Source organism: Schistocerca gregaria, chromosome X, assembly GCF_023897955.1.
Source record: "Schistocerca gregaria isolate iqSchGreg1 chromosome X, iqSchGreg1.2, whole genome shotgun sequence".
In the NCBI taxonomy this organism is placed as follows: domain Eukaryota; kingdom Metazoa; phylum Arthropoda; class Insecta; order Orthoptera; family Acrididae; genus Schistocerca; species Schistocerca gregaria.
In genome coordinates, this window is record NC_064931.1 from 382361746 (window position 1) to 382386041 (window position 24296).

General features: G+C 39.8%; 1 protein-coding gene across 1 annotated transcript in view; it reads left to right on the forward strand.

Moving 5' to 3' along the window:
- Positions 1 to 24296, forward strand: part of LOC126297751 (calcium-dependent secretion activator-like) — a 1391877-nt gene that overhangs the window by 856489 nt on the left and 511092 nt on the right. Inside the window, exons 16-17 of the mRNA XM_049988921.1 lie at positions 4125 to 4313; positions 4403 to 4539. Coding sequence (XP_049844878.1) covers positions 4125 to 4313; positions 4403 to 4539 — 326 coding nt within the window. The remainder of the gene's footprint in view (positions 1 to 4124; positions 4314 to 4402; positions 4540 to 24296) is intronic.

Sequence of the window (24296 nt, forward strand, 5' to 3'; positions counted from 1 at the left end):
TTCCTTTCCTTTCCTTTCCTTTCCTTTCCTTTCCTCCTTTGCTTTCCTTTCCATTCCTCTGCAGAGGATGTATCTGAGTGTTATTTGTAACAAGATCCAGCCCCTGAACCTAATTACTAATATGGGGATAAAATTAAGTGCCATATACTTTTGGTTGGGTTGGGTTGTTTTAGGGATGGAGACCAGACAGCGAGGTCATCACTCTCATCAGATTAGGGAAGGACAGGGAAGGAAGTCAGCCATGCCCTTTCAAAGGAACCATCCCGGCATTTGCCTGTAGCAATTTAGGGAAATCACGGAAAGCCTTTTTGGTATTCCAACCCTTGGCACCCACATCTTTTTGAGTCAGAAGTTGTAGTGATTTCTGAACTGACTCAGAGAGTATATTACTTGGAAGTCTTCCTGGTGGCAGTGTAACTGAATGTTGGCAACAATGTAGAATATGTTTGGCAATTCTATGACTGATGAGCTACTTTGTGGATGGCACATGATTGTATTGCTAAATCTTTGTGAGTTTCCCTTTAGGATGTGAGATAAGATTAACAATTTATGGTTTTGAGTTCAGAAAAGTCTTCTATGCCTAACTTCAAACTAATCTCATCTCTCATATTCTGTTTATCTCTGTTGTAGCAACAACTGGGCCAATAGATGAGAGACAAATACTGCATCTTTTTGCTAGCTCTGAGGCCTATGAAGAATAGCACTCATACATGGATCAGCAGTCAGTATTTTTATTATGTGATGAAAAAAGAGCAGATTACACTATTAAATTATATAACTTAAATCTTGGGAGGTTGCCATCGTATATCCAAATGTCTGAAATACCAAGAATGGTCTCAGATATTTTTAGTTATTGTTGTTATCACAAGAAGAACAACACGTATTTAATATTACTTAGCTGAAGAGAAATGAGTTCATTTCCTTCCATAGCAACTGAGTGCAGGACTTTACTTCACATAGTCATAGAAACTGTGTCAATATTAGCTTTTGACAATTTTGCTTATTGAAACATCAAGAAGTTTGACTTACTGTCTGCTTGGTTATGTACATATAGGCATGTGGTCTCAAATAATGGTTCTAAGGACTGTGTGAAAGGGGACTCATTATTAATTCATTTATTATCCATTTACCATAAATTATATTTATTTAAAATGAAGAAAACTTTTAAGGATATGCCTTTTAAAATAAAAAAACATATATAAATAAAAATAAATTTAAACATGCCTTACAAATAAAAACATCTTTAAAAGAAGTTTTAGGCTTATGATAAACAGAAGTATTTATGTAATTTTAATGAGAATGATGTCATTAATTAAGAAAAATATTAATATAACTGAGGTAAGCAAGCCAATGAAGTCATTATCTGGTGAGCACATGGATGGGCTGTAGGGGTGCGATGGGGGCTAGAAAAAAAAGGAAGCACCAAAATGGATGCATGTAAGGTGTAGGATACATTGGCTTGTGGTGTCAGTCTCATTGATGGCCAGTTTTTTAGCCCTTTTGTTACAGTGCTACTAGCACCCACATAAAAACTCAATGAGGAAATCTTAAGAAATCTTCTCCAGCTAAAATTTTAATGCTTCCTCCAGAACCTCGTAGATCAACAGCAGAAAAACTGAAGGTGCTGTGCAATTTATTGACATTGCCTCTTTCTGCTTCTGCCAAAATGATTTTTGGTGTGTATGACTACACAATTTTATTTCTGTAATGCCACATTGCCATACTATGTGAGTATGACACAGGACAGTAACTTAGCATAGACCTTTTCAAAGCCAAAAGTGAGTAATAGCTTACTAATTCATACCAATATAGGCTACTTATGATTTACTTAAATAGACTGTTGTCACAATGTAATCATGGTAAGTTGTGTTTCACTTGTATTAGCACAGAACTTATATAATGGAAGTTTGTCTTTGTTGTACTAAACACAACAGTAAACATCAGACAGAAACTGATCACTTTCTCACATTGTCTAAAACAGTTTGAATAATGTTGAGTTGTTGGCAACAGTTACCAGATGGGATGGACACACAAATGGGAAGGATTTTTTACTGCATATCACAGGTTGCAAACCATTATGTTCAAACTACCCTTAGTTTGAGTAGGCGACATGTCTTTTGTTAGGCATTAATTTCTTCCAGAGATGCTAGCATAAAGGCATAGCAACTCATCATCACAGTGCATAGCAATGCTCAATAAGTGAACTAATGGTGTTCAAGCAAAAATGTAGTAATTATCACCATTTGATTTTTGTTGCCTTGAATTAGGTCATGTAGTACTCATGCAGAAAACTTCTGAAACCTGTCTATTGAATGCAAATGTTGTACAAAGGTTAAACTGTTGCAGTTCAATAATATGTCAGTAAATGTGACTTCCTGGATGTGGAAAAATCATTCATTTCATTCTCCTAACAAGAAAATCCTCATCTGTTGTGTTGTCTGCAAAAGCACTCACTCCGTACCCAGTACTGAGGTTTTGAGATGATTCTTCTACCTTCAGCCCTCAATTAAACACAATGCCAATAATATGTCACCAGTTTTAGTACTTTTTCCACTTGTGATTCTATTTAGCAATGCCTAAACAACATTCATTACTTCAAAATAAATGTAAAAGCTTCAAATAAGAAAAGACAATTGATAAATATATTCATAATGCCACAATGCTTCACCTGCTCAGATGGTGCCTGATGTTGATGACAGGTGGTGTGTGGCAGCTGTGGCTGCTGTAGGATGGGTAATCTCTTGAGTGTGAACTGTTCTCATCTTGATGCATGGATTGGTTCGAGAAATTGTTTCTGAATATTTTTGCTATTATTTGTGGGTTATAAAGTGATGCAAATTATCTTTGAAGTTCCATCAGACAGGTAACATCAGCAGACAGCCAAAATGCTGTTAAACAAATAGAGGACGTAGGGTATGTGGACTCGCAACTTTGTCTACATTGCTCAACATTTACCACTAGAGCACAAGGTGATACAGTACCACAACTACTTGAGAAGAAGACAACATTCTTCCAGACACTTCCATATCTTATGGTGTTGCTAACTTGTGCATATAGCCAAACTTATGTATATAAGGGTTGACCACTTTTACTGGTTGTCTCAAGCAAATGACCCTGCCTTAGTCTGACAGCCAGCCAGCAACCAGGTATTATGTCTAAGATTGTACATAACTACAAAACATGGAGAAAGGAATCCTTTCTAAAAAATACAGGTTAAAAAAAAGGCTACAGACCACAGCCCACATGTAATGGGGCCTTTTTTTTTAGTATTAGACTAATGTCTGATGTTAAGATGGCTAATTTCCGTATCTTAAAGAATAGTCTGAAGCACTTAGTAATTGAGAAGTGCTGCTATTTAATAAATTATTTCATATTGTAATGACCTGCTGTAAAACAAAGTATATTAAGTCTTTTATATAAAATTGTTCTTCTAACAGGAAACATAATTATTTAGCCTCAATTTTTATTCCTTTTTACTGGCAAGAAAAGTACACCGTATATGTAAACTAAAGCTATGACGATGTCAAAAAACATGTATACAGAAAGTTTGCTGATGCTATCATTTCGTTTGTTATTGTTATGTTAGAGCATTTAAGACAATTATTATGTTCACAGGAGTGTTTTAAGTTTGAAATATACATTTTATTTTATTTTTCTAGGGCACACAGTTTTTCTGTCATCAGTTTCTGTCTTATTATAGCTACAAAACATTGAAAATGTGTGTGTGTGTGTGTGTGTGTGTGTGTGTGTGTGTGTGTGTGTGTGCATATGTCCATGCATGCATGAGCACACACATTTATTGTCATTCTGTGTTGAGTCCCTGTAATTTTAGTATCTTGCTCATACTGTGTAGAGTGTTGGTGTTGTATATAATTATGTGTCGTTTGAGCTTACTGTTTGGTGGTCCTCTGTCTACTTTGTTTTGTCTGTGTGCATGCCTGTGTATGTGTGTGTGGTGGGGGGAGGGGTGTAAGTTTTTGGGAAGAGATGGGTGAAGACAGTAATGGGAGAGCAGTGTAACTCATAAACATTCACCTATGCAACTAACTACATAATCTGTAAGTAAACATCAATATCTTTTCTGGAAACTTCTGAAATGGACATAGAATCTCATACTATTCCAGATTTGGAAGGCGGACGTTTCTTCTTCAATGCAGTGCGAGAAGGGGACAGCATACTTTATGCAAGTGATGATGAGAATGAGTGTCATTTATGGGTCATGGCCATGTATAGAGCTACTGGGCAGTCACATAAGCCTACTCCTCCTATTACTCCTGCTGGGAAGAACTCTACCATATCAAAAATCCAAGGTGGTAGGTAGAAATTCATTGTAAGCAAATGCCACCCTACTTATTTTCAGTTTCCTAAAACATATTTATGCCTCTTTCATCTGCCATTTCAGATGCTGATCGTGCACGAAAGCATGGAATGGAAGAATTTATATCTGCTGACCCCTGCAAATTTGACCATGCATCATTGTTTAAAATGCTACAAACTCTCACACTTGACTACAGATTAAGTGATCCATATTGCTCACTGGTAAGGTGCAGTAGCTGCATTTGTGAGTTTTATGTAAAAAGATTAGCAACATTTTATTTATATTATGATGATAAATTTGTCATAGAGAGAGATGCAGAGTTACCTGTAATCAGTGCTTGATATGTGATGGTAAGCACCAATATGCTGCAGCTCTTCAAAAAGGGAAAAAAAAGACTGAACTGCAGATTTTGAGATGTAGTACTATAGAATTTCTACCGAACTTGAAGCAAAATGAAACAAATCTTGTATTCACACATTTAAAATGCCCAAAAAAAGCATAAAAACAACGTTTTAAGAAGTCTAACAATGGAAAATCCAGGTTGGAATAATGACAGTATTATGAAAACTCAACAAGTCATGGAGTTTCAGACAGCTGCAACAAAAAGACCACTAAACAAGTAAGTTTTTGGCCAAATGGCCTTATTCTGGAGTAGACAACACACACACAAACACACACACACACACACACACACACACACACACACACACACACACACATTCACACGAAAGCAACTGACACACACATGACCACTGGTTCGACTGAAAAACTTTCCGTTGGTCCATAATTAACAACCTCAGTCCATAATTAACAGTATTGGGGCACTGTGTTCTGATACAATGTCTTCTATGATGAATTTAGCTACCTCAGATGCTTCAGCTGTTTTCACGTCTTTTGTAATGGCATAGCGTGTCAGATAATTAGTGCAAACAGTAATCCATCTGTTACCACTAGCAGACATTGTAAATCGTCCAACGAGGTCAATACCAACACTATGGAAATGCGTTTTGCCTGGTGGAATTGGTATGAATTGGCCAGGTGGTTTCTGAAGAACTGCCTTTCTTCTCTGGTACTCTCGAGAGTGCGACACACAGTGATGGACACTCCTAAATAAACCTGGCCAGAAAAATTTCTTGCGGATTCTATTGTATATCTTAAGAAATCCTAAATGTCTGGTGTCAGGTGTGTCATGGAATCTCTGTAGAATATCTAAGCACATGTGTTTAGGAATCATTGGCAGCCATGTCTTTCCAAACGGATCAAAGTTTTTCTTGAAAGTACACCATCAACCACCTTAAATTGTCCTTTCACATCCTGTGACTGATATAAGGCAAGCATAATTTGAGATATCTTGGTGTCCTTCTTCTGCTCTGCAGAGAGATCCTGGAGTGCAGTGAGACAGTCACTATCTTCTTCAAAGTCTTGATAGTCTTTCACAGGGTTTCTTGAGAGACAGTTGGCATCTTGGTGTTTTCTTCCACTTTAGTACACTATGGTAATGTCATACTCTTGAAGACATAGTGCCCACCTGGCGAGTCACCCTCTTGGATCCTTAAGACCTGTCAACCAACAAAGTGAATGATGGTGTGTGACCACTGTGCATGACCTTCCATAGAGATACTGTCGAAATCTGCACACGACCCAGATCACATTCTCTTTCTGTAGTTGAGTAGTTTCTATTGGCTTTTGTAAGTGTCCTAAAAGCATAGGCTATAACCTTCCCTTTTCCATATAAAATTTGCACCAGAACAGCAATGATCCCATACTCACTAGCATCTGTGTGTAGTTCTGTAGGTGCTCTCTCATCATACAGACCAAGTACAGGGTCAGTCATGAGGTTTTCACAGCACATTGAAAGAATCTTGTTGAGCACCATGCCAGATAAATTTAGCATCAGCTTTTAACTATGCTTGGAGTGGCCTGTCTTTAATACAAAAGCCTTTGATAAAACAGTGGTAATAAGAACATAATACAAGGAAGCTTCTCACATCTCTAATACATTTAGGAATAGGAAATTCCATTATAGATATCACCTTTTCTGGGTCTGGCCTCACACCTTCGTTTGACACAAGGTGTGCAAGTATTTTGGTTTCTTTTGCTCCAAAGAGATACTTTCTTGGATTAAGTTTCAGTCCACCTTGTTGGAGACACTTAGGAATGACTCTCAGTCTTTTTGTATGTTCATCATATTTCTCTGAGAACACTATAATGTCATCTAAATAACAAAGACACATCGCCCATTTAAGGTGCCTTAGAAGATTATCCATCTTCCATTCAAAAGTGGCCGGTACATTACAAAAACCAAATGGCATTACCTTAAACTCATACAGACCCTCCGGGTGATAAATGCAGTTACCTCATGATCAGCTGCATCTACTTCGATTTGCCAGTATCCCAAATACATGCCCTTGGTTGAGAAAAATTTAGCGCCCTTCAGACAATCTAACATATCGTCAATTTGTGGAAGAGGGTAAATGTCCTCTTTAGTTATCTTCGAAAGCTCCCTGTAATCAACACAAAAGTGCCAACTGTCATCCTTCTTCCTCACGAGAACCACTGGTGATGATCATGGGCTCTGCGCAGGCTGAATGATTTCATTCTTTATCATTTTGCTACCTCGTTGCGAATTATTCGATGTTCTGTTGCTGACACATGGTGTGCTCTGTGGCTTAGTGGTTGATGGTCTCCAGTGCTAATCTAGTGCCTCATCATCAGTTTGCCTAATGTGCTCTTCACCTGTGGATTGAAGCATTCAGAGAACTCTTGAAGAATGGCAAGTAGCTTCTTCTGTTGTTCCTTAGTGAGATCTGGCGATACTCGAGCTAGAAGATCTTGTCTCATAGTGGTAGTGCTAATTTCACCCACTGACTTGGCATGAGAGGTTTCTATGATGCTCAGCTGTTGTTCAGTTAATGGCTGAGCATTTGCTACACACATGCATCTTGGAAGGATCTGCGGTTCTCGGCGACTGTTAACTATCCACAATTCACCAAATCTGTTCTTAAATGAGACGACAGGGGCTGGGTATTGGACCTTATGATAGCACACATTATCGAAAACACAGTGGTTCCCATCAGGCCACAACAGAGCCACAGTTTACGTGGTGAGAAACCCGAGTTCGTGCCATATTCAATAGATCACAATGTATCAGAGACTATCTATCACTGTCTCGTATTGTCTGCCATGAGAGATTGTTGACGATTTCCTTAAGACTCTGCCACTGAGTAACTCATCCTATAATGATACGTGCAACTTTTCATTAGATCTTGTCTACCTCTACTATTAATGTAACATGGCAATGCTCCCAGACTGATCAGTAATACTCAAGATTTGGTAAAACAAGTGTTTTATAAAGCACATCATTCATGGACAAATTAAAGGAAAAGGACAGACTGCTACTCACCATAAGGATGACATGTTGGGTTACAGATAGGCTCAACAAAAAAGACTGTTACACACTTAGCTTTCAGCCAAACCATTCTTCAGAAAAGGAATTATACACACATTCTCTCACACAAGCAAGCAAACCTCACAAATACGTGACCACCATCTCTGCCATCTCAGACCTGGAACTTCTATTGTTTGCTGGATACATTAAATTTCTTTAAGGTTCTTCTTATCAATCTCAGACTGGAATCTGCCTTTCATAATACCTGTTAATATCTGCTTTATGTCATTATTCCACTTTTGGTCACTCTGGACTGTAAGTAATTTATGGCAGTTACTGTGTTCAGTAATTTGTCATCAATGCTAAAATTGTACAGTAGGGGATTTCTTCTATTATATACATGCAATAAATTATTTTTATTTATGCTCAGGGTGAACTTACACTCCCTTCACCATTCATCAATCCTCTGAAAGTCTTCTTGCAGTCCGCCTCAGTCTTCTGGCACTGCTTTATTTTTATAGACATTACATATAGAGTTCTATCTTCAAGCAAGTCTAGAATCCAAGCACAAATTGGGTCAGGTATGCAGTAAGCTCACATTTTTCACTAAACAACAGAGCAGAATGCTATCAATTGCCTTCCTTGAGTCAAGAAGCATAGTGGCATCTTGAATGCCAATTTCTTTGATGCTCTGGATCTTATGGATGAACAGAGTAAGCTGAGTTTTCCAAGATCTCTGTTTGCAGAATCCTTGTTGTTTTTTTGTTTTTTTTTTTTTTTTCTAGAAGAGAGTTCCATTCCCCAAAATGTCAGAATATACAGATATAAGACATTTTCTGTAATTCTGCTAATTGTAGTCTTATGGGTGTGAACCCCCCCCCCCCCCCCCCCCCCCATGAACCATGGACTTTGCCGTTGGTGGGGAGGCTTTCGTGCCTCAGCGATACAGATAGCCGTACTGTACGTGCAACCACAACAGAGGGGTATCTGTTGAGAGGCCAGACAAACTCGTGGCTCCAGAAGAGAGGCAGCAGCCTTTTCAGTAGTTGCAGGCACAACAGTCTGGGTGATTGACTGATCTGACCTTGTAACTCTAACCAAAACGGCCTTGCTGTGTTGGTGCTGCGAACGGCTGAAAGCAAGGGGAAACTACAGCTGTAATTTATCCTTAGGGCATGCAGCTTTACTTTATGGTTAAATGATGATGGCATCCTCTTGGATAAAATATTCCAGAGGTAAAATAGCCCCCATTTGGATCTCTGAGCAGGGACTACTCAGGGGGACGTTGTTATCAGGAGAAAAAACTGGCAGTCTATGGATGGGAGTGTGGAATGTCAGATCACTTAACTGGGCAGGTAGATTAGAAAATTTAAAAAGGGAAATGGATAGGTTAAAGTTTGATACAGTGGGAATTAGTGAAGTTCAGTGGCAGGAGGAACAAGACTTCTGGTCAGGTGAATACAGGCTTATAAATACAAAATCAAATAGAGGTAATGCAGGAATAGGTTTAATAATGAACAGGAAAATAGGAATGTGGGTAAGCTACTACAAGCAGCATAGTGAATGCATTATTGTGGCCAAGGTGGATACGAAGCCTATGCCTACCACAGTAGTACAAGTTTAAAGGCCAACTAGCTCCACAGATAACGAAGAGACCGATGAAGTGTATGATGAGATAAAAGAAATTATTCAGATAGTGAAGGGAGACGAAAATTTAATAGTCGTGAGTAACTGGAACTCGATAGTCTGAAAAGGAAATGAGGGAAATGTAGTAGGTGAATATGGAATGGGAATAAGGAATGAAAGAGGAATCCGCCTGGTAGAATTTTGCACAGAGCGTAACTTAATCATAGCTAACACTTGGTTCAAGAACATAACAGAAGGTTGTATACATGGAAGAAGCCTGGAGATACTGGAAGGTCTCAGATAGATTATATAATGGTAAGACAGAGATTCAGGAACCAGGTTTTAAATTGTAAGACATTTCCAGGGGCAGATGTGGACTCTGACCACAATCTATCCGTTATGAACTGTAGATTAAAACTGAAGAAAGTGCAAAAAGGTGGGTATTTGAGGAGATGGGACCTGGATAAACTGACAGAACCAGAGTTTGTAGAGAACTTCAGGAAGAGCATTAGGGAATGATTGACAAGAATGGGGGAAAGAAATACAGTAGAATAAGAATTGGTAGCTTTGAGAGATGAAATAGTGAAGGTAGCAGAGGATCAAGTAGGTAAAAAGACAAGGGCTAATAGAAATCCTTGGGTAACAGAAGAGATATCGAGTTTAATTGATGAAAGGAGAAAATATAAAAATGCAGTAAATGAAGCAGGCAAAAAGGAATACAAATGTCTCAAAACTGAGATTGAAAGGAAGTGCAAAATGGCTAAGCAGGGATGGCTAGAGTACAAATGTAATGATGTACAGGCACATATCACTAGGGGTAAGATAGATACTGCCCAGAGGAAAATTAAACAGACCTTTGGAGAAAAGAGAACCACTTGCATGAATATCAAGAGCTCAGATGGAAACCCAGTTCTAAGCAAAGAAGGGAAAGCAGAAAGGTGGAAGGAGTATATAGAGGGTCTATACAAGGGTGATGTTCTTGAAGACAATATTATAGAAATGGAAGAAAATGTAAATAAAGCTGAAATAGGAGATATGATACTGCATGAAGAGTTTGACAGAGCACTGAAAGACCTTAGTCGAAACAAGGCCCTGGGAGTAGACAACATTCCATTGGAACTACTGGCCGCCTTGGGAGAGCCAGTCCTGACAAAACTCTACCATCTGGTGAGCAAAATGTATGAGACAAGCGAAATACCCTCAGACTTCAAGAGGAATATAATAATTCCAATCACAAAGAAAGCAAGTGCTGACAGATGTGAAAATTACTGAACTATCAGTTTAATAAGCCACGGCTGCAAAATACTAACATGAATTCCTTACAGATGAATGGAAGAACTGGTAGAAGCGAACCTCGGGTAAGATTAGTTTGTATCCCATAAAAATGTTGGAACACGTGAGGCAATACTGACCCTACGACTTCTCTCAGAAAATAGATTAAGGAAAGGCAAACCTACATTCCTAACATTTGTAGACCTACAGAAAACTTTTGACAATGTTGACTGGAATACTCTCTTTCAAATTCTGAAGGTGGCAGGGGTAAAATACAGGGAGAAAAAGGCTATTTACAATTTATACAGTAACCAGATGGCAGTTATAATAGTTGAGGGTCATGAAAGGGAAGCAGTGGTTGGGAAGGGAGTGAGACAGGGTTGTAGGCTATCCCCAATGTTATTCAATCTGTATATTCCTCAAGCAGTAAAGGAAACAAAAGAAAAATTTGGAGTAGGAATTAAAATCCATGGAGAAAAAATAAAAACTTTGAGGTTCGCCGATGACATTGTAATTCTCTTAGAGACAGCAAAGGACCTGGAAGAGCAGCTGAACAGAACAGTGTCTTGAAAGGAGGATATAAATGAACATCAACAATAGCAAAATGAGGATGATGGAGTGGAGTCAAATTAAATTGGATGATGCTGCAGGTATTAGATCAGGAAATTAGATGCTTAAAGTAGTAAATGAGTTTTGCTAGTTGGGGAGCAAAATAACTGATGATGGTTGAAGTAGAGAGGATATAAAATGTAGACTGGAAATGGCAAGGAAAGCGGTTCTGAAGAAGAGAAATTTATTAACGTTGTTTCTGAAAGTAATTGTATGGAGTGTAGTCATTTATGGAAGTGAAATGTGGATGATAAATAGTTTAAACAAGAAGAGAATAGAAGCTTTCGAAATGTGGTGCTACAGAAGAATGCTGAAGATTAGATCGGTAGATCACATAACTAATGAGGACGTATTGAATAGAATTGGAGAGAAGAGAAACTTGTGGGACAATGTGACTAGAAGGAGGGATCAATTTGTAGGGCATACTCTGAGGCATCAAGGGATCACCAATTTAGTATTTTAGGGCAGTGTGGAGGGTAAAAATCGTAGAGGGAGACCAAGAGATGAATACACTAAACAGATTCAGGAGGATGTAGGTTGCAGTAGGTACTGGGAGATGAAGAAGCTTGTACAGGATAGAGCAACATTGAGAGCTGCATCAAACCAGTCTCTGGACTGAAGACCACAACAACAACCACAACAACAACAACAACATGGGTGTGACACGTTTTGTAACTTGTGCACACTCACAGGCCATTCACAAATATAACAAAAAGCAAATGACCCAGTACAGAACATTCTAGGACTCCACAGATCATGGTACCCTAGCCCAATTTGACTTTCTTCCTTCTACATTGTTTAGAATACCTTTCCTGTCTACCACTCATACATTGTTTAAGCCATATCCTTTCTTCTTCCATTAAGTTGTAAAGATATGCTTTCTTAAACAAAATCATGTGGTTCTCACAGTCCAAGTCCTTGGAATTTTCGGAAACAGTTCTAATAGGAGTAATTTTAATATTTACGGATTCTAGAGTTAATTGGAAACTCAGAAAATGACCTGTTTGTTTGAGGTATCTTTTGTTGAACAAACTGGCTTTTGTTCACTACATTTACTAAGATGGTTAACATTCTTGCAGAATGTAAGCATTTTTAGAGTTTTTAATAGTGTTGTCAAGATGTAATTGTAATATTTTTCTCACGTAGTTGTTTGCAGTTGTGTATCTGAGTTTGTTCGTGATAGTTTCTTGTTGAAAGAACTCAATGAAAATCCGACAGAAAACTGTGGAGTTTTGTTTTTTCATGGATCTAACCATCTACTCAGTTTTATTTACTGAAACACGAAATGCACACATCTGTTCACATTTCACCTGTGCTGTTATTTTGTGCATAAGCGTCATAGCTCTCTCTTTGTCTCCTTTGTAATCAGTGTAATCCGCTGATTTTAATAAATGATCATTTACAACTTCTGCATCAATCTCCCTGTCATCTACAGTACTGTCATTATGGATTAATTCTATATTATTATTACGTCTACCTGTTTCTTTATCATGGCTCTACAAATAGTTTTGATTTTATTGCTTGAGTACTCAGTTTAAAACTTGAGGTATGCACTACTAGCATTTTTAATAACTCATTTTAGAATGATACAGTAACATTTATGTCTTACCTTCGAATCAGTTGTAGTTTTGGCTGAGCCATGCATAATTCTTCCTTTCTTTTATTTCTCCTGCAAGTCACTACTGTGTACTGGTAATTTTCTGTTAGTCGTATTTTTTGTTCATTTAGGAAATCTTTCACTGATAGGGACATGGATTTATCAGCAAATGACTGAATTAATCCACAACATGTTTTGTTTGATATATTCTTTCCCAGTCCATAGCTGCTAAAATGTGTGGACTTCCTTTGATTATTAGTCTGAAGTTTATACAGGCATTAACTATCTGGGTAATGATACACAGTGTCCATAGCAGTCCCTTGTGATCTGACATGCCATTTAGAAATTGTTTTGGTTTTATATACCAAAAATATTATTTATTAGACTACAGAATTCTTTGCCACTCTAATTAGGTAATCTGGAAGAGCTGTGAGGCAGATGAAGATAATTACATGTTTCATGTCTTTTGAACTTTATTGTGTCTCAAGAACTTGATACTACCATTATTATTAAAAGGAAAGTTGCTGCTCAGTATACAGTGGAGATGCTGAGTCGCAGATAGACACAACAAAAGGATAGTCACAAATAAATCTTTTGACCATTAAGGCCTTCGTCAACAAGAGATGACAGACACACGCACATACACATACACACACAGACGCATGACCGCAAACACAGCTCATACACATAACTGTAGTCTTAGGAAAATGAAACCACACTGCAAGCAGCAGCACCAGTGCATGATTGGAGTGGTACCTGTGGGGGTGTAAGGAGGAGGCCGGGGGGGAGGGGGGGGGAGGGAGGGATAGCATGTTGGTGGTGGTTTACAGTGAGAGGTGGGGTATGGGGGGTAGGAGTGCAAAAGGAGAAAAGTAAAATGACTGAGTTGATGGAATGGCAGTTCAATCTCGCGTCCGGCCATTCTGATTTATGTTTTTCATGATTTCCCTAAATTGCTCCAGGCAAATGCCGGGATGGTTCCTTTCAAAGGGCACGGCCGACTTCCTTCCCCGTCCTTCTATAACCCAATGAGACCCAACCAACCAACTGGGACCTTTGCCTTTCGCGGGCAAGTGCTCTACCATCTGAGCTACCAAAGCACGACTCACACCCGGTACTCACAGCTTTACTTCTGCCAGTATCTCGTTTCCTACCTTCCAAACTTCCTTTCTTTCAGGAGTGCTAGTTCTGCAAGGTTCGCAGGAGAGCTTCTGTAAAGTTTGGAAGGTAGGAGACGAGATACTGGCAGAAGTAAAGCTGTGAATACTGGGTGTGAGTTGTGCTTCGGTAGCTCAGATGGTAGAGCACTTGCCTGCGAAAGGCAAAGATCCTGAGTTCGAGTCTTGGTCGGGAAGACAGTTTTGATCTGCCAGGAAGTTTCATATCAGTGCACACTCCACTGCAGAGTGAAAATCTCATTCTGGAAGGAAGTCATGTTTGTGAGCGTGATCAGCAACAAGATGATCCACTTGTTTCTTGGCGTGAATCTATTAGAGGAGTATGAGAAACGAGGTAAGGGGTGGGGAGCACGGATTGTGTAAGGATGGACGAGTGTATTGATAGGTTCAGTGGATGGCAGAATACCACCGTGGGAGGGATGTGGAAGGATGCTGGGTAGGAAATTTCTCATTTATGGACACTACAAGAAATCCTGGAGGACAATGTAATTCAGTTCCTCCAGTCCTGGGTGGTACTGAGTTACAAGTGGAATGCTCCTCAGTGGCCAGACAGTGGAACTTTGGGAGGTGGTGGGAGACTGTGCAGACAAGAGACGCAAAACTTGTTTTTGTGTGAGATTGGGAGGATGTTAACAGTCTGTGTAGGCTTGAGTGAGACGCTCAGTATGTTTTTAGAGGAACCACTTATCACTGCAGGTGTGGTGGCCACGGGTGGCTATGCTGCACGTAAGGGACTTCTTGGTAAGGACCGGGTGGCAGCTTTCGATGTGGAGGTATTGTTTGTGGTTAGTAGGTTCAATATGGATGGAGTTAATGATGTAGCCATCTTTGAGGTGGAGGTTAACATCCAGAAGGTGTCTTGTTCGATTGAGTAGAACCAGGTGAAGAAAATGGGGTTGAAGTTGTTGAAGTCTGGAGGAATGTGGATAGGATGTCCTCACTCTCGATCCAGATAGTAATCGCACTAAGTCTCGAGAGTTCCTGCCCTTTACCCCACACTGCCCTGCTAATCACTATTGATGCCATCTCCATTTACACTAACATTACTAATGCCCACGGCCTTACTGCTATTGAAAACTGTCTTTCCCAATGTGCGATGGATTCCAAACCAACAACCTCCTTCCTAGTTGTCATGACCCACTATATCCTCATTCACAAATACATCTCCTTGAAAGTATTACCTCAAACAAATCTGGGGTAGGGCTATGGGCACCCACATGGCAACATCCTACGCCAACCTATTAATGGGCATCTAGAGGAATCCTTCCTAAAACCCAGAGACCGAAACCCCTCACCTGGTTCAGATTCATAGTTGACATCTTTGCTACATCTGGATCGAGGGTGAGAGCACCCTATCCACATTACTCCAGACTTCAAAAACTACAACCCCATTTTCTTCACCTGGTTCTACTCAACCCAACAAGCCATCATCCTAGATGTTGACCTCCACCTCAAAGATGGCTACATCAGTACTCCCTTCCATCAGCCTAGCCACCTGTAGTTGTTGTATCTGCAGTAATGAGCAGTCCCTCTCGAAATGTACTGAGGGTCTCACTGAAGCCTTCACAGACTGTAATTATCCTCCCAACCCTGTACAAAGCAAATCTCTTGTTCCTTATCTTTCCAGTCTCCCACCACCTCCCAATGTCCCACTGTCTGGCCACAGAGGAGCATTCCCCTTGTAACTCAGTATAACTCAGGACTGGAGCAACTGAATTACCCTTTCTGCCAGGGTTTTTACTATCTCTCATCACACCCAGAAATGAGAAATGTCATGCCCAGCAGCCCACCATCCTTCCCCCCCCCCCCCCCTCCCTCACCACAGTGGTATTCTGCCATCCACTGAATCTACACAATATACCAGTCCATCCTTACACAACCCCCGCATCCCCGCTCCCAACCCTTGCCTCATGCCTCATACCCCTGTACTAGTCCTAGATGCAAGACCTGTCTCATACATCCTCCAATCACTGCCTACTCCATTTTCATCACTAACTTCACCTACCCCATCGAAGGCAGGGCTACCTGTCAAACCAGTCATGAGATCTATAAGCTAAGCTGCAACCACTGTGCTGCATTCTGTATAGGCATGACAATGAGCAAGCTGTCTGTCTGCATGAATGGCCACTGAAAAACTGTGGCCAAGAAACAAGTGGACCATCCTGTTGCTGAACATGCTGGCAAACATGACACCCTTCATTCCAATGAGTGCTTCACAGCCTGTGCCATATGGGTTCTTCTCACCAACAACAGCTTTTCTGAATTGCACAGGTTGGAACTTTCCCTGCAATACATCTCATATTCCCATAGCCCCCCTGGCTTCATCATCCATCAGTCAATGTCCTCACCCATCCAGACCCTTCCCCGTTCCCGTTCCAGCACTAGACAGCCGTAATTTCACCATTACATCCAGTCTTTCTACTTTTCTTCTTTTGGACTACTTCTCCCCCAGCTCCTCTCGCCAGCCCTCTGTCTAATTTGCAGCACTTCACTTTACACCACCCCCATCATGCTATCCCTCCCCCTCCCCACCCCTGCCTCCTCTTTACCACCACCCAGTTGCCACTTCCATCATGCACTGGTGTTGCTGCTCGCAGTGTGGTTTCATTTGCCGGAGACTGCAACTGCATGTGTGAGTTGCGTTTACATGAGTGTGTGCGTGTGTGTGTTTGTGTGTGCGTGCATGTGTGTCGTCTGTTGTTGATGAGGGCCTTAATAGCCAAAAGCTTTATTTGTGACAGCCCCTTTGTTGTGCCTGTCTATGACTCAGCATCTCCACTATGTAGTGAGTAGGAACTTCCTTTTTCATAATATTATTACATACCATCTTGGAGTATCAGTTTTCTGATTTTTGCCTTACAGATTTTCTGTGATCCTAACCCAGTGCTGTTTTTCTTTGTTACTATTTTCTTATGCATTACTATACTTAATTTCCATCCTTCTTTCTCTTCTTTCCTGTGTTTCTCGTGTTGCCTTACAAACTGCACTGTACGTTCTACGTAAGAGCCACACTGTACCAACCATCTCGGCTGCTCACGACAGATGTCCCACATTATTATACTTTCAAATTGATCACTCTCCCTTTGTCAGTCTCCCTTATTTTCATGGGTTATTTCCCACACCTTTCCGGTTCCACATTATCTTGCATCTCCTCCTACGAACCAATACCCACCCTCCCACTCACTCTTTCTCTATTCCATCCTAGTTTACACCCAATAATTCCACCTCATCCAGTCACATCTGCCATCACTCTTTTTCACACTTATACACCCAGAGATCTGCTACCCACAGTAATATACATATTTTTATTATTTATTCTTTACTTCAAACCTTATGACCTCACAAATTTTAGTGAGTTTTCACCTTTACCTATCATCAACTCTCTCAGGTTTCATCTTGTTTCCCCCTTTTGCATCCATTTCATCCTTTCGTGAATTTTCACATTTATTTGCTTTTATTTTTGCAAACTTTTTTGGTCATAATTCAATGTTATTTATGTAATTTTTCCCATTTTTTCCACCACCGTGGAGCCTTGCTGCTTACATCTGCATCAATGCAGAAAGGGTTCCTTGTCCATAGCCAGATCCCAATCCCACATACTATTCCTGTGTTGTTGCTTGGTTCATGGAATACCCCCTAATGGCCTTACCATCAAATTACCCATCCCTGGCTGCCACTCCTCCTTCCACAATGACCTCCACGTATTCAGATTTTCCCAATCCTTAGACCACACCAACATAGTCCTGAGAAACCATATCAACCAAACCCAAACCTCCTTGCAGTACCTTCTCTCCATGCACAAAATTCTCCTGCTATGTAATCTGAAATTCCTGGGACCCATAACACACATAGAAACTCTTTCCCTGTAGGAACTTGAGCAACATGCACAACAACACCTCAAAAAGCTCTCCATCATACTCACTTCCTGCTCACTGTCCACCACATCTACAACAACCTCTAAACCTCCTCCATGTCCCCTCATAGCTGACAAACCCTATCTCACAGACCTACTACAATTACCCCACCCTTCAAAACTCCCTGTCACCACCCCACATAATTCAGAACCTAAAGAGACCCATAACAAAGTCATGAACTTTTCCTCCAGAACCCTTAGCCCCACAGAAATATCAGTCCTTTCCAAAGGCCTCACCTTTGGCCCCTTTCCCAAATTCAGTCATGCAGGACTTGTTAAAGAATTTGTCTCCTTCAGTGCCTACAGTGGAAACACTTTTTCGCCACCAAACCTACCTATCAGACTCAACCAAAGACCAATATTGAACCCTGCTTAACTCAGTTCACTCCTCCATCCAACCATGATCCGCTCCCACTGCCCCCAAATCAACCCCTGTTTACTTTCCAAAATTTCTTAACTTTGAAGCTTGTCTCACCATTATTCCTCAAATCCCTCAACATGCAAACTAACCTTACATCCACATAAATAACTACAACTCACCATCTAAAAACTGATCCTGCCTTTATAATCCTACCTGTGGACAAAGGCTCAACCACTGTTGTCTTGAACCACAAGAATTACCTGGAAGAAGGACTTCATCAGCCATCATATAATTATGCCTGCAAACCTTGCCACAGTAACCACATTCCAGAAATCCAGCAAGATCTTGAGTCACTGCTCAAGTCCTTAGGCCCATCCCAGAACTTCTCCCTGGAGTCCATCTCTCTACTCACCTCTACCACTCCGCACACTCCTACCTTCCACACACTACCTAAAGTCCATGAACCTAACCACCCAGGACGCTCCATTGTGGCCAATTACTGTGCTCCCACTGAGACAGTCTCTGCTCTCATAGACCAACACCTCCAACCTATTACCCAGAACCTACCCTCCCACATAAAAGATACCAACCTCCACTGATTCTCCACAGTTAATGTCCCTTTACCTCATGGTGCCCTGCTCATCACTATTGATGCCACCTCCCTTTACACTAACATCCCTAATTCCCATGACCTTACTACTATTGAACACTACCTTTCCCAACAACCAACAGATTTCCAGACCAACAACCTCTTTCTGATTTGACGCAACCTACACTCAAATCTGTGGTACGGCTATGCGCACGCACATGGCACCATCCTATGTCAAACTATTCATGGGCCATATAGAGGAATTCTTCCAAAAAAACCAGAATCCTAAACCCATCACCTGGTTCAGATTAATTCATGACATCTTTGCTACGTGGATCGAGGGTGAGGACACCCTATCCACATTCCTCCAGAATCTCAACAGTTTCTCCCACATTTTCTTCACCTGGTCCTACTCAACCCAACAAGTCACCTTCCTAGGTGTTGACATCCACCTCAAGGATTGCTACATCAGTACCTATTGCGCAGGTGGGAACTTTCAGTGCAATACACCCCACATTCCCATAACCTTCCTGGCCTCACCCTTTGTTAGTCAATGTCCTCATCCATTGAGCCCCTTCCTTATTCCCTTTACAGCACTACACAGCCATCATTTTATCACACCCACCCAGTCTTTTTACTTCTCTCCTTTTGCACTCCTACCCCCCCCCCCCCCATCTCCCCTGCCTTCGGTCTAACCTGCAGCACTTCACTGTCCACTACCCCCATGGTGCTATCCCTCCCCTCCTCAGCCTCCTTCATACCTCCACACAGTCACCACTCCCATCATACACTGGTGCTGCTGCTCGCAGTGTGGTTTCATTTGCCTGAGAACGTGTGTGTGTGTGTGTGTGTGTGTGTGTGTGTGTGTGTGTGTGTGTGTGTGTCTGTCATCTCTTGTTGATGAAGTGTATAATGGCCAAAAGCTTTATTTTTTGTAGTCCTTTTATTCTGCCTACCTGCAACTCAGCATCTCCACCATATAGGGAGGAGCAACTTTCCTTCTCATAACACTGTTTCATTCAATCCTGGATTTTTCATTGTTTCAAGTTGATATTATCATCACCAAGAATGATTTCATTTTTGAGTTTGCGAACAGGTGAGTGATTTAGCTGCTTTAGAAAACTACCCTTATGCTAGCACAACAATGGGAGTGTGTTCACATTTGTTTTAATCATCACACAGAATTTATAATTTTGGTGAGACAAATAAATTTTTCTATGCAACTATACCCTTAAATACTAAATTACCTTCAATTTAAATTATTAGTCATTCATTTTCCATTGTACTTCAGTTGTGAAGTGTTCTGACATTATATCCCTACAGTTTCATTGACTCAATTGTAACTCTAAAATGATTTTCAGAGAAACATATTATCTAGGCTTTAGTTGTTCTATTGCTGTCTCTTACATAATCAGATGCTTGATCAAGTTTGTCGTGATACTTTGATCAACTGTGTGGAGTTTATCATTACTGAAGCTGCTCATTTTGGTGCTGATACTGTTATGACAAGAGTATTTCTTTCAACACTCAACAAAAGCAAAAAGAGAAACTGGAGGAGTACTGACATGGATATTTATTGAATTGGACTGTGTTAACTTATCTACTGATTGATAAAATGTTCATTATTGATTTGGTGTTGTGTATGGTAAATGAGTGTACCATCATATACTCTTGACCTGGTATTACTTGAGGCCATTGTTAACTGTTTATAAATCTTACCAAAATAGGACATTGGTCTCCAACTTGGTGGTTTGTAGTTTACCATAATAGATTTTTCCTGCCCTATTTATTGCTTATCATTTCAGGTGCCAATAAAGGAAGAACAACAGTTACTGTATATCAGGTGATATACAATGTGCTTCTTATCAACATTTAAAAAATTTTGAATGAGATTAGATAACACTCGGACAAGTAAATTACTATAAGAAATATTGGGCCACAAATGTTGGGAAATAGCCCAAAAGTGGACAAATGCTGAACATGTGATGTCACCAGATAGCATACCTCACCACATGTGCATTTGTGGAGCCTATCACTCTGTCCCACCAGATCATTTCAAACCAAGTCAAGTATTCTGTTGGTTCCAGGCCTACATGTATGGAATTAGCACATGGGGCTCAGGGTTTGAGTACTGGATCTGGCTGGAAGTATTTTTTTCATTGTGAACAATTATGTGTTCACTTTGTGATAATATAAATTTTTTATTTACCAGTCTCACTGTCTCTGCTAGTAAACTGCGAAGTACATGCTACGGTCGCAGGTTAGAATCCTGCCTTGGGCATGGATGTGTGTGATGTCCTTAGGTTAGTTAGGTTTAAGTAGTTCTAAGTTCTAGGGGACTGATGACCTCAGGTGTTAAGTCTCATAGTACTCAGAGCCATTTGAACCATTTTGCAAAGTACAATACACAAAAACCTAGCATATTGTGTCACAAGTAAACAAGCTGTTTGTTGTTGTGGTCTTCAGTCCTGAGACTGGTTTGATGCAGCTCTCCATGCTACTTTATCCTGTGCAAGCTTCTTCATCTCCCAGTGCCTACTGCAACCTACATCCTTCTGAATCTGCTTAGTGTATTCATCTCTTGGTCTCCCTCTACAATTTTTACCCTCCACACTGCCCTCCAATACTACATTGGTGATCCCTTGACGACTCAGAACATGTCCTACCAACCGATTCCTTCTTCTGGTCAAGTTGTGCCACAAACTTCTCTTCTCTCCAATCCTATTCAATACTTCCTCATTAGTTATATGATCTACCCAAGCATAAGCTTCCAAATTACCTTGCTACCAGTAAATGACCTATAAGTTTGCTACTAAATAAAGCCCATAAACAAAAAATGAAGGGACAGGAGAGAAACACAAAATAAGAACAGCTTTTGTTTGGGTGCAGCAAGGACAACAATTTTGTAACTTTATGCTTATAACAGATCACGTTTCCAAAAGACGTCAGAAAACATAGTGTCATCTACACTGCTTCATGGTTTTTTAAATGTTGATAAGAATCACCCTTTATGTTGTTTTCTTTCATGGCTCTTACCTTGAAGAAGTAGACAATACCACTATTGGGGTTGGAGTGGATAGTATCAGGAAAATGAATGGGAACTTTTGCAGTGCTACAATCACAAGGATATAAACTATATTAAAAGGGTTGGGTGTGGAAAAAATAACAATTATGATTTTAATATTATGGCAGACTGTAATTTGACAATATTTAATATGTTTCTTCTGATGAGAATAATGACTACAGTAACATGAATTGATCTAAAGAATTTCCTTCATGAACTCAGTTTCATTATATTTCTTGTACTAAATCATTCTAGAAATAGGTCCTTCATTCTATAACACTGAAGACTACAACATCTAACTGATAAATGATTGACTAACATAGCATAAGACTGGAGTATGTGAAGAAGTGGGGTTGCATAAGCTGTCAGATACATTTCCTTTCAGCATCTTTCACTTTGATCCCATCTTCACTGTTCTCAAAGGTTTCCAAAAGGATTTGGATACCTAATCCAATTCAAAATATGATAAATGTGCACTTGTTGCTTCTGATTTAACTTAGAATCCCTTCTCCCATATTCTGATTTTGTTTATTTATTTATTTAAGAGAAGTAGAAGAGTCTAGCAGACAATGACATCACTGTTTTCCTAACCAGATGGATACTTGCAAATTGCTTGGCCTCTTTATCACCCACCCCACCAGTCAATGAATACATGAGACACTGAAAATCTAAAATTGGTTCTTAATTTTCCCAGCAGAAAACTTATCATCTTACTTTTGAAGGAATATTAACTTTTACACTGTGACAGTAAATTTGAGTCATAGAAATAAGTGTTTTCCAGGTTATACGTACTATTGACACCTCAAAATCACATACTAACAAAGTTATTATACTACTGTACACAGGCAGCTGGCTTGAAAGTTTTTTAAATGATGTACTCCAATATGTTGTCCTTGAAGGTGACTGTTTATCAGAGGGCCCCAGCAAGTGTGACCCCAACAATGAGTGATAGTACTGCACTTGTTCTCCATGTTCAGCGATAACACAGTCTGACAATGAAATTTGTCACAGAACAAAAATATGTAGTTGTTACATAGTTCAGTGCCCCAATGACAACGGTGAATATGATTGTTTGCTATCATCTAAATTTTCTTCTGGAAATGAAGTTTTATCTGCACTCGGTTATGTTATTTATGTTTTTTTGGTGCTTATCACAATCTGTTATTTTTGGAATATTATTACCTACTGGTGGGAAAAGAGAGTGGAGGACAAGATGACGACTTGGTGTAGATAGAGGGAAGTTGCAGATGCATCAGTCAATTGACTATCGATCATTGACTATTCCTCTATAAGATCACACAGTATCGATTCTTGACATGTATATATTGGCTAATGTGAAGAATATTGGTTGTGTATGTTCACATTTTCTCATATTCATCAATGTCTTGGAAATATACTTATTCACCAAATCTTTTCTGTTATGTGTGTGGTGAGTTTACAACTATGTCTCAAAGACATTCCATTTCATGAATCATCAAAAAGACATATGAGTTGTATTTTGAATCAAAAGTAGATGAGAATAAGTGTTGGGCACCACAGAACTATTGGTCACATTTCTCCTCCAATTTAAGAGGCTGGTTGTCTGGAACCCACCCATCTATGCCATTTCTTGTACCACAGCTGTGTAGGAAATCTAGAGACCACATAATAGATTACTACTTCTGTTTAACAAAAGTAAAAGGAATATCAAGTAAATAAAAAAACACAGTTTGTAATCCAAATTTGGAATCTGCTTTTCAACCAGTTCTGCATTCTGATTTTCTCCCAGTTCTAAAACAACCAATGGAATGCACACTGTAAGATGAAACAGATGATAGTACTGACAGAATTACTTGGGTCTCATCTTCAAGAAAAGAACCTGTCACAACCAAACACTAGTATTGCATTGCATGAATGACAACTTGCTCTTTCTGCTTTCTTCTCAATAGCAGAGAGTTTGGCATATTGTAATGACATAAATGGGCTCTTACAAACTTTGGGATGATTCACAATCCAGAATCACACCTGTTTATAGTTTCCTCAAAGTGTAGTCTCAAAGCTGCTCTCTTACGAAATGGAAATGGGAAACCTTCAATACCAGTGGCCCATTCTGTTCAGTTAAAGGAAACCTGTGAGAACATGAGATTTGGAACTTCTTCTGGGAATGTAGACTGGTTACACAAAATATTGCTGTTTCTTGTATCACTGGTATAGCAGGACAAGGAAAGACCAATATGTAGCTAAAGAGTAAATTTTGAGAAAAATTTTCAGTCCTGGCGAAAAAAATATGTCACATGAATCCCTTTTTCACAAAGACAGTATACTGCTACCACTACTCCTTCTGATATTGGGCTTTATGAAGAATTTTGTAAAAGAAATGGCCCAAGATTGTCAAAGATTTA